Raw genomic sequence first — 14900 nt, forward strand, 5'->3', positions numbered from 1 at the left:
CCTCGGCGCGCCGCAGCTGAGATCAGCTACTGAACACCTCGCGCATGGGCTTGGTGCCACCGTGAAATGCCTGTCCTTCCCTCGTCTTGCCCTCGCATGGTTGCTGTGTTCCCTTTTCCTTGTCCGCTTGCTTGATTCTGCTCTGTGCGTGCTGTGCGCTCCCTGAGGGGCTGGGCCGCCCATGTGCCCGTCTGTGGGCCGGTGTGCCTGCCTGTGTCTCCCTCGCCGTGTTTGCGCAGCTGGAGCGTGCCCTAACACCGAGGGAGGCGAGGAGAGATGGAAGGAAGGGGTGTGCATAGACGTCGGCTCGCGAGCATCGTGGGTGCAGCGAGCAGTAGCCCACCAGGACGAAAAAAGTTGACCGATGCGCTTCGCGCGTCCCTCACGCTCGCGCCCCGTTCACTGTCACAGCGGGGTGACATCCTCGACTTCGTCAAGCAGGTCATCGAGGAGTCGGTGCCGCGGCCGCTGCAGCTCTGCCTCGCACACCCACGGCGGCGCTGGCTCGTCGACATCAACCACAACCCTCTCTGTAAGCGTCCCCGGCACAGAGGTGATGGGCACGACACCCTTCCTGGGCGCAGGCGTGAAGCTGCTGCTCGACCGCAAAGCCTTATGCGAACCACCAGACGACCACGGGACCGAGTCAACCGACGCCATGGCAAGCGCCCCGCCTACGTCCTCAGTGCAGTAGCTGGGACTACCCGGTGTGCAAAGAGGCTCCAGCACCGACGGTGCCGCCTGCATCTCCAACGGAATCACATCATCCACTGCAGACGAACGCAAACAATGCGCTTCGTAGCCGTTCGAGGTCGCATCAGTGTAGCCGTCCCATGGGGGAGTCTGCAAGGCTGCACTCTCTCCCCTTACCGTATTCCTGCTGCTAGCCGTAGTGTTGGCAGATAAACTGCCCATGCTGAAGCGCAATCCGTGCTGCTCGTCATCGTCTGTTTCAGGCACACCGCCTAGCACCCTGGACTCAAGCGGCAGGTCGGGAAAGGCGTGGAAGGTCATCGGAGTCGGCGGCATCGACGCGGCCGTCATCATGGTACTCGGCGCGTAGCTGCAAGTGTCGGTCCTCGCGTTCACCGCCGCATGGCCAAAGCCCGCGCCCCATGCGAACGGCTCCAACGAGAATGAGGAGGCGGTGGTGGACGACAACGAAGGGTTCGAGCGAGACGCTGACGATGATGACGACGGTGACGAAGCTGACTGTGCTGAGGCCGAGGCAGAGGAGAAGGAGTGGCATGTCGCCGTAGCGAACACCGCAGACGAGGGAGACCAAGGAGACGCGATGCCTTCAGTGTCGACATGTCCTGGCCGCATAGCCCTTCCGGCGCGCCTCAACACATCGACTACTGTCGCCGTGGCAGGGAGGGCCTTCTCGCATCGGTCTTCGCTGGCAGGACACATGGTCGCGCCCAGATCGCAGGCGTGGCGCCGGCGCCGACGTCGGCGGCCGCCACCACGGCGGCTTGCCCCAACCTGGCTCTCAGCACCTCTTGCCTGCTCTGTCAGCTCTGTAGCCACCGAGTCCTCGATGGCCGGCAGCAGCAGTGGTTGCTGGGAGCTGCACAGCGCGGCGTTGTTCGACATGCGCCAGAGCAGCGCCGTCAGCATCGCGCTCACGCTAGCCGACAGATCTGAGGCGGCGGCGCTGAAGCTGGTGTTAGTGTAGCCAACCGGGACATCCTCCTCCGCGCGGGCGAGGTCGCGAAGATGATCTGGCGGACACACGCATACGCAGTGCGGCCAGCGGTACGCCCCGAGTCCACGGCTCTCTGGCACGCTCAGCGTAGCTGAAGGAGTGTGGGGAGAGGACGGGGATGTCAATGCATCAGCCCCTTGCCACTCTGGCAGTCGCAGCACACCCTCACTGCACACCAAGCACTTCGACCCGTACAAGCAAGAGAGCACGAGGGAGGTGACGTAGCCGCGACGGCTGAAGTACGCCCGCGGATCGACGCGGGCGAGTGTGTAGGGGGCCACGTTCACCGTACACGGCCAGTCCGACTCCTCCCATACCTGCGGCGCGTCATCCAGCACAGCGATGCTGCGCGGCTTCGGCAGGCGGTTGGGCCAGTCGCACCACGCCGGAGCGCGCCACGCGCGACGAGCCGCTGTCATTGCGGCGGCATCCAAAATGAACTGCACAACGCGCCGGGCGCCTTTGCGGCATCGTGCAATGCGCTCAGCCGTGCTCTTCGGTGCCGGCTTCTGCAACGGGACCAGGCGCGCGTGAGCTGAATTGGGCACGCTTGATGTTGCAGACCTGCTGTGGCCCGCTGGCATTCCTCCCACGGGACCAGCGAAACCGACGTCTGACGCCGCAGACGCCTCCTCATCCGTGCCGACGTCATCATGACGCCTTTCTGCGTCATCGCACCAGCGAAGCATCTCGTCCGCCGTCACCACGCTTGATCGCATGTCGGGGAAGAGTACTCTGTGCGGGTCGAGCACCTGGCGCAGAATGGCCTCGGTGCGGCTCCGCGTTGACTTTGTAACCAGCACTACCGGAATGTTCCACTGGGTGGCAACACGGTAGAGGAACTGGCGCACACCGGGACGCACGTACACGACATCGAGCAAGTAGCGGGCCGGAGGCGTCGCAGCCGCAGTCGCTGAAGTGGTGGCAGACTTCGCGGTGCTCGACCTGAGAGCATCTGCATCGGCGCTTGACGCAGATGACGTTTCTCGCGTGTCGCGGCTCGCAAAACTGCTGTAGCCGTGGCCGTATCCGCTCTTGGACGGCGAGTCCACTGCCGAAGCCGGCCCTAGTGCAGATGGGGAAGCAGCAGTGTATCTGACAGCGCCGCATTCTTCGTAGTGCACGATGCCAAGACTACGCCGCTGCGATGCGGTGCGGCGCATGAAGCACTGCAGCAAGCAGCCACTGGAGAGGGCAGAGGTGTCGCCCGTCGTAGCCTGTGCATGAGACAACAGGGGCTCAGGAGTGTGCGGAGGCCTCTGTCGTATGGCCGGCCGCAGCACACAATCGTCCTCGACAGCCTCGGTACGCCTGTGTGAAAAATGGAAAGTGCCGTTGCTGTGGAGGTGGTGTCCCCTGCTGTCCAGGTGCAACACGCCCTCCTGCTGCCCATCCGCCCCTCTCACCATCGACTCGGCAAGCTCCTCTGCCGTTAGCGGCGGTGCGTCGTTGCGGCCGAGTCGGAGCGGCGCGCCGGCGAAGCGCTCGGACGACGGCGTCGCCGGGTATCGGCGCCAGAGCACGCACGGGTTTTCAGCCCCCGCCACGCCTTCAGCAGCCGCCACGACGCGGCGTAGATGACGGAGGTGACGCTGCCGCTCGACAGCCGAGCGCTCCGTGATGGCGTTGTCGATGAGGGTGCGGTCCATGTCTACCAGCACCGCCTTCTCCTCTCGCAAGTGCCGCCATAGCGGTGCTATGTAGTGGGTGAAGCCAACCACGATGTAGACGCTGCGCTGCACCACCTCCTGTGGAGACGGCGCGTCCGCGGCCTCGGCGCCAGCACGATGCCGCTCTGTGCATCGCCTCGACGGCACCCCCTCGTCGTCCCCGTCGTCGTCACCGCTGTAGACGGCGTCCGAGGGTAAGCCAAAGCACGCACGTGGCCACGACCAAGGAGCCAGCGTGATCGCTGCGATCGGGCGGCCATGGGTATGGTCGACGAGAAGGCAGTCGAGGCACCGCGATCGGGCCAAACGGAACTCGCTCTTGAGCAGCTCGCAGCGCCACTGCTTGTGGTCATTGGCGGGAAGTTTCGGCCACCGCCACTTGGGCATGTGAGAAGAATCGGAGCGACGCACGTGATCCTGGTGGTGCGTGGCGCCGCTAATCCCTTCCGCACCGTGGGGCGCGCTGTCCTCCGTCGGCACCGCCATGGTCATCACAGCCTCGTCGTCACTCACGTCCGCCGGCGAGCTTCCAGCCTCCTCTTCGCGCGAGATGTCTCCTTGAGACCAGCAGACGATGCCGCACACGCCTAGGTGCCGATGGGTGTCAAAGGCGAAGGGGTTCCGTCCGTCACGGGAGAGCGTGCCGGCTGCAACACGAAAACTGCACCCTTGCGCCGCAGCAGCAGCAGCCATCCACGGGTTCACGGTCGTAATCCACGTCGATTTCGATGGCGTACCAGTCGTCGGTGTCACCGCCGCATCAGCACGCGGGTCGTGACCTACCTGGCCTGCATCTCCCTCCGAGCGCACGCCGGCTCCGTTCTGCGGCGCGGCGGATGCCGAGGTCGATGAAGGCGGTGGGGGACAGCGCTGATGAAGCACGTCGTGGTAACCCGTGTGGGCACGGCTCTCTCGCACGCCACACACCACCACCTCTGTGGCCTCGCGCAGAGCCTCAAAGAGAAGCGCTTTGCCACGCGCATTGACGGTCATGAGAGACGGCAAGCGCGGGAAGCTCTCACCTCCCTCATCACATTCCTCGGCGTCTTTTGCGAGAGGATCGTCCGCTTCCTCCTCCGTCGCGCCACTGCTCCCTGCCACCCTCGACCTGCGCTTCGTCTGCCGCTCGTCAGCGTGCGCGGCACGTCGACGCTTCCGCACCTTGGTACCCGCCCTCGGCGGCGCTTGCAGCGCCTCATCTGAAAGCGCAATAGTGCCGACCGTGCAGTGGAGCAGGCGAAGTGGAAGCTCGATAGCGTTTTTCGAGCTGACGCCGTCAGATGCGTTCATCGACGAGTCCGGCGACGACTGCGATGCTTCGCCTGGCACCGGCTTGTCGCTTGTTCGTGTGCCTGGTGCTGCACGACTCATCCCAGTCTGCACTCTCCTGGGAGCATCGACCCCTGTGGCGTAGCTGGCGAACGGTGCCGCTGGGTGCTGACGATCAGCTTCCACCAGCTCCTCCAGGGTCTCCGTGTTGCCGGCGCAGCTGTGAGAGGCAGACGGCGCGCTCCACTTCTCCCCCTCAGGGCGTTTGTGGCTTGACTGCCGCGTCCACGAGGGATCAATGTAAGCGCTTCGGTCCTGGCCGCGCAGACTCCAGAACTGCAGCCGTGCATACAGCTCCGCAGCAAACGCCATGTCCCCCTCTGATGGCTCCACCGCGGACGTGCCTGCAGCACACAACGCGTGTTGGCGATGACAAGACGATGTGCCTTTCGGCTCGGGGCCACTGTATTCCTTCGCAAAGTCATAGAGCTTGGACTCCTCGGGGTCCGGTGGCGAAGACACCACGACTTCCACCGGCAGCGCACCAGCATCTCCAACGGTGGCGGCCGCTTTATGTTGTGCTGCAGCAGCTTCAGCACCTGCCGCTCGAGCACGCGGGCAGGCAACGCCAAGCGGCGCATCTGTCGGCTCAGCTGCCCATGCGGATGGCAGCGTCGGAGAAAGATTCTTCTGCTCCATCTCAATCAGTGGAGCGCGAGGATGAGCAGCTTCACCATCACCGCCGCCGCTGCACCCGCCACCCACCCGCCTTTCGTGTCCACTCCCAGGCGGCAGTAGCACGCGTTGCTCGAAGTACGAGAAAGGAAAGTCCGCGTCTGCTGCGCAAGGCACGGAAGAGCGACCCGACAGCCCCTGCACGCTGTCCCCCAGCGGCGCACTCGGCCATTCCAGCGGCGTATCCAGCTGGCGTCGACGTGCGTGACTACGCTCAAAGAAACTGGGTGTCGCTGCTGTCGTGAACCACGGCGATGCCGCCGCCGCGGGCTCTGTAGCCTCGCCAAATTCGCTCGTGAGGTCCTGTGCCCCACAGCTGCAAAGGACCGAGTGCATAACGACAAAGGCTTGCGTGCTGCTGCTGCCAAAAACTCCTTCACCGTCTTCTGCCGTTGCATCTTCCTCCTCCGTGCTCCGCTCATCATCTCCGTCCGCGATGCGATCCGGATACGCTGCGGTGAACCCGTGGCGTTGCTGCAGACAACGGGCGCGATCAGCGGCGTCTGCATCCTGCGCGTCGTCATCGCTGTCACTGAAGGCGGCAACAAAGGAAGAAGAGGTGAGCGATGTGGAAGAGGAAGCCCGGCATGGCAGAAGCGCCGAGCCTGGCATGGGGTGTGTAGCGGAGGCGGTGCAGCGCGTCGCAAGGCCACCACCCACAGCATGCCGGCTGGATTCCGTGTGCAGGGGCTTGAGCGCAGATGCGCAGGAGAATTCGGCCTCAACGTCTTCCTCATCGGCAAGGGCGTCGTCTCCTGGAAAGACACTCGCCGTCCCTTGCAGCAGTGGTGACAGCGGTGAGCATGCTGGCATCGATTCCGCCCGTGCGGCGAGCGACTGGAGAGAAGCATCCGACACCAGGGCGGCACTGCTGCGCGCGTCGGCCCTGATCGGCTGTCGCAGTGCGGGGGCCAACGACGCTATGGTGGATGCCGTATATGCACGGCCTGGTGCAGCAGCAATGGCGCAGTCGGTGAAAGAGGCGTCCTGCGTCGCCGAAAGCGTCTGCGTAAATAACCGCTTCCCATGTGGCGAAGGGGCTTGCCGCGTCAGGGCGCGCGTCCGCAGACGTTCCTCGGCAGTCGACGACTGCAGCGCCGCAGCGCCGAGCGCTGCGCCACTCCACGCGGTGGACGCCGTCGCTTTCATCCCACCGGCCGCTGTCGAGAGGCGCAGCCGCATCGGCGAGTGCGGCTGTCCAGACAACGTGCATTGCACACTGCCGCTCGGAGGTGTCGATCTCGGGGACGAAGGCAACGAGTGCGTTGCCGCCTCCGACGGTGGCCTGCGTGACGGACCCGCTTCGGCGACGCGACCGCGCTCGCCAGTGCCGCTCTTCTCAGTGGCGTCACGCTTGAGTCGATGTGCGTCGTGTGCACTGAGAGCGCTGATCCCGCGTGCTGGCGACGGCAAAGTCAACTTGTCCATCCGTCGGCTGTGGGAACAAAAACGGGAAAGGGGGAGGTGGCGTCGGTGGCCCTCGGCGGTTGCAACCATCCCAGCCGTCGAGGAAGTGGAGGCGGAGGGCGGTGTCTGCGCATCGGTACCTGCAAGCCTCTCGGCCTCCCCTACCGCCTCATTCGATGTGCACGTCGTCGCATCTGCGTCAGCCGATAGACGTGACACGTGAGCGGGGTGCCGCTCTTCCTCCTCTTCAGTCGCTTCCGCCGATGCCTCGCTCCCCTCACACGCACCCCCGTCGCTCTCCGCGCCCGGCATCGCCTCTCGTAGCAGCGCCTCGGTGTCATGGCAGCGGACGAATATGAACTTGTGGTTGCCGAAGCACATGGCAGTGCAGGCGCAACCACCGATGGCACGCCGGGCGATAACCACGTAAAAGAGGCCGAAGTACTCCCGGGCCGGCGCTTCGCCGTCGACCCCCTCGGTCGCGCCCTCATCGGCTCTGCCCACTCCGCCGCGCACTTCTTGCCAAGCCCCTTTCCCATCTGGCGCGACGTGGAGCGGCACCGCCTGCTCATCGTCCCCGCTCCGGACGTGCTGGGCGAGCAGGACGCATCGCGACATGAGAGCGAAGGCGCAGTGCGTAGGATCGAACAACACGCACGCCTGTAAAAACGACTTTAAGGGCATCGGCACAGCGAGCGTGCAGTCGTCCAAGGGGTCGTGGGTGCTCAGCCCAGAGGAACTCCGACTGCCGTCAGTTGAGGCAGTCCGCCGTGCAGCTACACCGTCACTGTTGGTCCCCTCACTGCTTGCGGTGGCGGCGGCCCCGCCTCCATCAACGGTGGCAAAGGATGCAGGACCTCCCGCACCGACGGCGCCTCGCGCGGCAGCTGTGGTTGGCGGCAAAGGAACGCTGGACGCGCTGCCGTGCCCCATCGCCAGCGATGCCACGACGATGCCAGAGTCGCCACTACTGCTGCTGCGCCTCCCTGCGCCACGGGATGGGCCCGCCGCAATGCGAGCGCGGCCTAGCACATACCGCAGAAGCTGCACATCAGCAACCACCTGCACAGCAGCTTGGTGCTGAAGCGCGTGCTGGAGAGACCCGCCCCCCTGGGGGGCCGACGCGCTGCGGCAGCGCTGACGATAACCTTGGCGCAGCCACGTCTGCCGCGGGCCAGCGCTGCCACGGCGCACCGCAAACAGCCACGGCGAGAGCCATCGATACAGAACCACGTCGTGGTAGCTAGCCTCGACCGTGACTTGCAAGTATTGCTGATACAAGGCGTTGACGACGAGGCCGCGAATATACTCCACATGCTGCCCTGCCTTGTCCTCCGCCTCCTGCGCATCCAGCCACAGCTGTTGCAGAGTTCTTTGCACAAGCTGCCGGCGGCGCTTGTGGGCAACGCGGCTGTGGAGACCCCCACGACAACGATCAGAGGGCGACGGCAACGGTGGTGTCGCTGCTACGTCAGCTTGCAGGTGTTTGCTGGATGATGTAGGGGAGTCGACGCAAGGCAGGGCCGGTGCGCTGCCATCGCTGGGAGTGTTGGACGGCTGCTGCGACCTCCCCAGTCTCTGATCCGTCAGAGCCACGTCCGAGCTTGCAGCCGCTGGCGTCGCCTCTCGGGCCAGTCGGCGGCGCTTGTGTGAAGCGGCTGCCGAGTCGAAGAGTGCTGCAGCAACAGCGGGGGACGGTGACGATGCAGCAGCTGCTGCGGTGACTGGCACGGAGCTGCACCGCTTCTTTTTCTCTCCTGCTCGCCTTCGCGATGAGCGCCTCGACACCCTCATGAAAGCCCCGTAGCTTTCGCTGGCCTTCTTCGTCAACGATGATGCCCTCAAATGTGAAGTTTTGGTTCGCTTCCATTGATGAGCTGCCCACACCAGCGCGTGCTCATACCACGTTCGCGCAACTGCGGCTGCTGTCACCGCCTGCCAAGCCCCGACGAGCCGCCGCGAGAGATTCAGGATCGCCTTTGTGTAGTCCGGCAGGAGCGTCGTGGCACTGCTAAGCTCCGCGAGGACGTAGCTGAACACCTGCAGTCGGCGTGTGCTGAGCCGCAGCGGAGGGCCACGCTGCGCAGCACTCTGATCACGCTCTCCAAAGGTGTCGTGGCCACCACCGCCGTGACGTGGGCGGCGTGCAACGAGGACGCCATGGCCGGTGGAGTCAAAGGCGTGTGGAGAAAACGGCGAGGAGCGCGCCTCGCTGGAGAGATGCGCGGCAAGTGGGTAAGGTTCCATGTCACTCATCCGTGCATTGTCGTTGTCAGTGGATGACGCCAACCACCCGCTGTCTATCCCTGTACGGCTAACCCGACGGCGCCAAAGTTAGCAAGATGCACCAGAGAGTGTCTATAATGGTGCAGGTGGGAGGTGGTGTTGCTGTATGTGTGGTAATGCGAGAAAACGAGAGAGGAGGTGACGTGGGTGGGGTGGGGGTGGGGGTGGGGAGAGGCTGCTGCTTCTCCTATCCGTGCAGCGAGGAGCCAGCGGCCGCGCATGCAAGCTGTTCTCTCGCACCGCAAGTGTCTCCGCTCACGCAGCGCTCGGTTTTTCGTCTCTTTCTGCGTTGTCGCTCCCCCTCCTCCCTCTTGTCCCCTGTGTAGTCGGACATGCGCCACGTGGCTGCTCTCCTCATCATCTTTCGCCCTCATCAACGGCGCTTACGCCACCACACAGACAGCGGATGAGGAAGAAAGGAAGGGCTCATGGAGGAGGAGGGGCGTAGCGCACGGTCCGCGTGTGCCTCATCATCGCATGGAGGAGGGGTATCCTTCTTTTTCTTTTCATCTTCTCCAGCTCTGTACGCCCACATGCTACGCATGTACACACACACGCGCACACACAGACAGAAAACTACAGTTCGCGGCCAAACAGAAACAACAAGGACGAGAGAGAGAGAGAGAGAGCTCTCATTCATCAACGCTGCAAGCACCACTGTCACCACCACAACGGCGTACCCTGCGGCTCCCATCATCATCCACGAGAGCCGCCGCCGCACCTCACACTCACCTTCGCCATTTGATTTGTATCGAACACAACGCCTCAGCACACGCCACTACCGAGGCCCCGACCTCAGCCAACCTTAGACTGAGCGGAACATGTCCTCCAGCACATGCCGCTCGCCTTTGCGGCGCAGCAGCACCTCCTCCAGTCGCTCACGCATCGCAAGACGATGTTCGGCCGGCGCCTGTACACGTGCCGTCGCAGCCGCTACTGCTTCACCCACCTCTGCGGCCGTCATGCTGGGGTGTGGCGGGGGAGCAGTGAAAAGCAGCGGCGCCGTCGCAGGATTGGCGAGTTTCCTCGCGTTTCCAGCAGGGTCAGCTGCCGGGTCACCACGACCCGCCTTGCCGCCACCCTCCTCACTGTCGTCCTTTTCCAGCTTAAACGATATGTGGCGACGGCGTCGGCGGTGCGGCAACAGCGCACACTGCGGGTTGACATCCCCTGCCACAGCGACAGAGATCTCCCCGTCCGCAGCGTCCGCCAGCCGCCCGCTTCCTTCACTCTCCATCTCGGTTTTCACCTGCTTCCTCGGCGCAGACGACATTGCCCGCGCCCCACCACTGCCGCCGCTGATGAAGACACAATGCAAGTCCGTCGACTTCTGCGCCGGGCTTGGTGACGCCTTGCCGACCTCCTCTGTGTCACTATCGGCGCCGCCCTCGTCCTTCAAATCACACCTCGGAAAGGTCATCGGCGGGAACGACGCGCACGGGCTCGGCACTGCCTCCTCCCTCTCCTCCTCGCCGCTGTCACCCTGCGTGTCGTCTGCCGTCCGCGTCGTTGTGGTCCACTGCTGACTAAGCCGGGAGAGCGCTCCAGCCCGAAAGATACCCTGCAGCGCCGCCTCGCGCTCGTGCGCGGAGGAGTGGAGGTCGTAGCAGCCGGCCTGGACCACAGCCCGACCTAGGTCGTCCTTGGCCTCGTGGATGGCGACGATGTCGTGCTCGATGGCGTGGTCGATGATAAGGCGGAAGACGCGCACCTCCTTGCTCTGTCCCACTCGATAAACCCGCGAGAGCGCCTGCGCGTCCCGCTGCGGATTGTAGTCCACATCCAGCAGAAAAACGGTGTCCGCCGCCTGCAGGTTCAGCCCCGCACCGCCGGCAACTTTGCTGATCAGGAAGCAGCACGGTGTTGCCAGCGGCAGCGACGAGCCGTCCTCTTCATCGCCCCGGCCATCCGCGTTTGGTGATGGCCCGCCTGTCGTGTCGGTGCTGGCGCGCTGTCGGCTGTTGCGTCGCGGTCGAGAAGTTGCGGCGTCGCCTTCCGCATCACCGCCGCCGCCACCCGCTTCCTCCACCACGCCGTTTCCGTTGGCCACGGACCTGTTGAAGCCCCGTATGTTTGCCTCCCGCTGTTTGACCATGGTCCTGCCGTCCAGCCGCACGTACGGGATGCCGCGCATGCCGCACAGCGTCTCCACAATGTCCAAGATCAGCGTCCATCCGCAGACCACGAGGAGCTTGTGCTGTGTGCGCTGCAGGAAGCGCATCACGAAGTCCAGCACGAGCAGCTTTCCTGACGTGCACACCACCTCCTCATCCACGTGCAAGAACGACTGCGTTGTGTGCGGGTGCAACAGGATCTTGCGGTACTGGATATGTGGGTTACCCGAGAGAGTGCCGGCGTGGTGCTTCCGCTCCACCTCCTTCAGCTGCGCGCTCTGAAAGGGGAGCAGTGGGCACAACACAGCGTCGTCTCGGATGGGCGGCAGCGCCGTCTTCAGGATGCTCCTCTCACGCCGCAAGATGAACGGCATCGGAAGTCGATGAGCACGGCGGCACAGGAGGATGCGCAGCTCGCGATCCTCCAGCGCGCTCGACCGACTTGCGGCGAGCAGTGCGCTATCCAGCTGCTCAAACAACTCACTCGAGACGAACGTGTGCGGTGCCGGAAAGCGCAGGAGCACGGCAGCGCTCCATCGTGTTGGTCTGCAACGGTGTGCCCCGTCAAGACACGCCGCGACACAGAGTGCAGCCCGCACACCTTCTTGAAGAGGAAACTGCGAGCGCACTTGATCCGCTGGGCCTCATCAATGGCCACAACTTGCCAATCCACACGGCGGATCTGCCGCAGAGCCCCTCTGAGAGGCTTTGTCAGCATATCGTGGGGGATCACCACGACAGGGGTAGCGGGTGTGGCGCCGGAGGCGCCGCCGGGTGTCGGAGGCTGCTGCGTCAGTCGCTCAACGTGCGCGAGGAGCTCGCCCATGCGAGACTCCCGCTCCGAGCGTGGGCCGTTCAGCACGTAAACGGTAAAGCGCTCGGCAGCGTCGACGCCGCCTGGGCACGGTGACACTGCGGCAGCGGTGTGGCGCCGGCTAAAGCGCTGGAACTCGCTGGCCCAATGTGGAAGAGTACTGAGCGGGGCGATGATGAGCACAGGGCGAAAGGTGCGGAACTCTCTCTCCAGCTGGCGGTTCATCGGCAGCGAGAATGTGGGCACGTGTGGGTTCGAGGCCACCATTTGCGCGATGTCCGCTCTGCCGATCTGCATCGGCGGCCGAGGGGCCACAGTCTGCGCAGCCGCCGCGGCAGCAACAGCCATCGTCGCCGACAGGCTCTTGGGTGGCCGACCACGGCGTCGCTTGACGGGCAGCGCGGCAGCGACGCCAGCCGTCGCAGATGCGCGCGTCTCCTCGCGCTCCTTATCCTCCCTGCGTCGCCGCTTGTGCCCCGCCAAGGACTGCCACGGCACGCCATTAGCCCTGCCACAACTACCCGCATGAATGACGCCCTCGTCCCTGCCCTCCTCCAGCTGCCACAGCCATTGCTTCACCTGCTTCACAAGTTTTATGAAGCCACCACGCGCGCGCGGCTGCCAGCTCGGGTGTGGCGGCAGTGGACGCAGGCTCGACCGTTGCCGCAAGTGGCGCGGAAGCAGCGATAGAGTCTCCGTGAGCAACGCCCCTCATCAGCGGCTGAATGGTGCTGCTGCTCCTCTGTAGTCGCCCCTCCGTTCTCCTGGAGATGTACTCCCCTTTAGCCGTGGCTTCAGCACACCACGTCAGCCAAGACGGCATCTCACCTTCCTCGACGCTGCCGGCTTCCCTCGCCAGTGCACCGCTGCCTGTGGCTGTCACTGTCAGGCCTAGCGCCCGCTGGCACAGACGCGCGTGGCGCTGCTCGAGCTCCTCCAGTAAACCTTGTACTACCCTCTCCACCATATCCTTGTAGCAAGACAGGTACACGACTGTTTGGGCTGTCTTGCCAAGGCCCATGTCGTCAGCGAGGATGCCGCCCATATGCTCCACCGCGGTCAACCGCAGTAGCCACCGCACGCCCTCCTGCTGATACGGGAGCAGTTCGCCTGTAAAGGACTCGACGCGCCGGGTAGCATCGGCGATGACAGCCTCGAGGATAGCGGGCTGACGCGCGGCGAAGCCATCAGTGAAGTGGTGGTGGTGGTGGTGGTCTGCTACTGCATCGGCGGCGCGCACGCGCTGATCGGCGGAAGAGCTCTCCGATGGAAACGTCGGTTGAGACGCGTCTTTATATGCGGAAGCGAGATGCCGTCGCAGTGCCGCGTCGATGGACGCGACCACGCGCAGCACCTTCGCCTCCTCGTCCGACTTGCTTGGGTTGAGGCTCTGCAGGTAGGCCTCCTCGTCAGCGGCGATGTGGTCCTCGCCGAGAGCTGCTTTTGAAGGCGCCGATGGCGCAACTGCGTGGCCTTGGGCAAGGGTGCCGGATGGCGCCGGCGTGGCTGCGTCACTATCGGTGCCGGATAGCCCGAAAAGCAGCCGCATGCGCACCTCGTGTGCCTTCATGTACACTTGGTTGTGCACTTCGTGGCAGATGCGGCGCTGACGCTGCGCGCGCACGTCCTCCTTGCGCTGACGGAGTGCGAGCGCCGCTGCGGCGGCGCGTTGAGTCGAGATCTGGTGCATTACAGGCAACAATGCCGCCGCCTCCGTCGCACCCAGAGCTGCAGCTGACGCAGAAAGAGCAGGCGCGGCAACATCGGCGTAAAACGGAGACGTGAAGAGCGCAAGGCTGCGGCGAGACGCGACATTGAGTGGCGCAAGTGCCCGATCGGTCTGCTGCGCCACCCCAGTAGAATCGCCGCCGCTCGTGGCAATGCCCGCCCGTGCTTCAATCACGAACTCGGTCCTGGGTGGTGTGGATGCCGGGCAAGCCGCGATCGAGAGCTGCGCGGTGTGCACGCCATGGACGCTGTTCGCTGAGGCACGAGGTGCGCCGCCACCATTGGCGGTGGCCCGCGTGCTCGCATGAAGAGAGCTGCAGTTCCGTGTAACTCCGCACCATCGCACGCGCAACTGGGCCGCGGTCAGGCGTGCAGAACAGCCTGCCAAGCTCGAGCCATCTGCTGATTTCAAAGTGGCGCCAAAGCTGCCTGTCACGTGCACGGCTGCCTTCGGAGAAGACACGTGCAGCGCACGCCACGGCGAAGCTGAGTCCTTCGCGAACCAGATAGAAGGACCAGCTGTAGTGCTCGCCGCAGTCCAGTAGTCAATCGCCGCCTGCGCCTTAGAGAGCGGCGCGTCCGTGGGCCGAGCTCCGAGACGCGCGCGGCCGCCACCACCGTCGCCCCCACTGCCGCTGTTCACGTGCAGTGCAGCTTTCGAAGCGGAAGCAGAAGGTTCAAAGAACGAGTTCGTGCGGCACCCGCGTGCAGCAGTGGAGGCAGAGGATGAAGAGGTGGCAGCCAAGCTCAAGCGCCGAATAAATGGCGGCGGATCACCTGGCTTCGCGGACGTTGCCGAACTCGCCTCACAGGCGATTGAATAACCTGAAACCCGCGGCAAACCGCTCGTGGCGACACCGGTCGGGGATTGCGGTACAGAGCTCGTGCTGCTGCCTGAAGCGCCGCCATCCTCGCCGCTGGTGAGGCCCAAGAGCCGCGCCTGGCAACGAGTAAGCATCACACCGCAAACAGTAGCGTGAGAACAAGACGCGCCACTGCCGACCTCCCCGCTCGCCCACCCCACCGCTCACCTTTGAAAAAAGTGACTTGGGAGCAACGCAGTCCAGGCAGGGCTGCAGCGACAAGCTGTCAGGCACGGCGAGAAACCGGGCCTCACGGAGAACGAAAAGCACACGTCCGTGCGCGGCTGCGCTTGCGTGTGCGTGTAG

General features: G+C 64.5%; 1 protein-coding gene and 1 pseudogene across 1 annotated transcript, besides 1 other annotated feature; both read right to left on the minus strand.

The window, feature by feature from the left end:
• Window positions 1-405: 405 nt before the first annotated feature.
• Window positions 406-9036, minus strand: LMJF_23_0900 (conserved hypothetical protein; the record flags this gene model as incomplete). Its single annotated transcript, XM_001683373.1, has 1 exon — window positions 406-9036. The coding sequence occupies one exon, from the start codon at window positions 9034-9036 to the stop codon at window positions 406-408; it is 8631 nt and encodes a 2876-aa protein (XP_001683425.1).
• Window positions 9037-9880: 844 nt separating this feature from the next.
• On the minus strand, window positions 9881-13693 carry LMJF_23_0910 (annotated as a pseudogene).
• Window positions 9881-13693: a sequence feature.
• Window positions 13694-14900: the final 1207 nt, after the last annotated feature.

This window comes from Leishmania major, chromosome 23 (genome assembly GCF_000002725.2).
Source record: "Leishmania major strain Friedlin complete genome, chromosome 23".
NCBI lineage: Eukaryota > Euglenozoa > Kinetoplastea > Trypanosomatida > Trypanosomatidae > Leishmania > Leishmania major.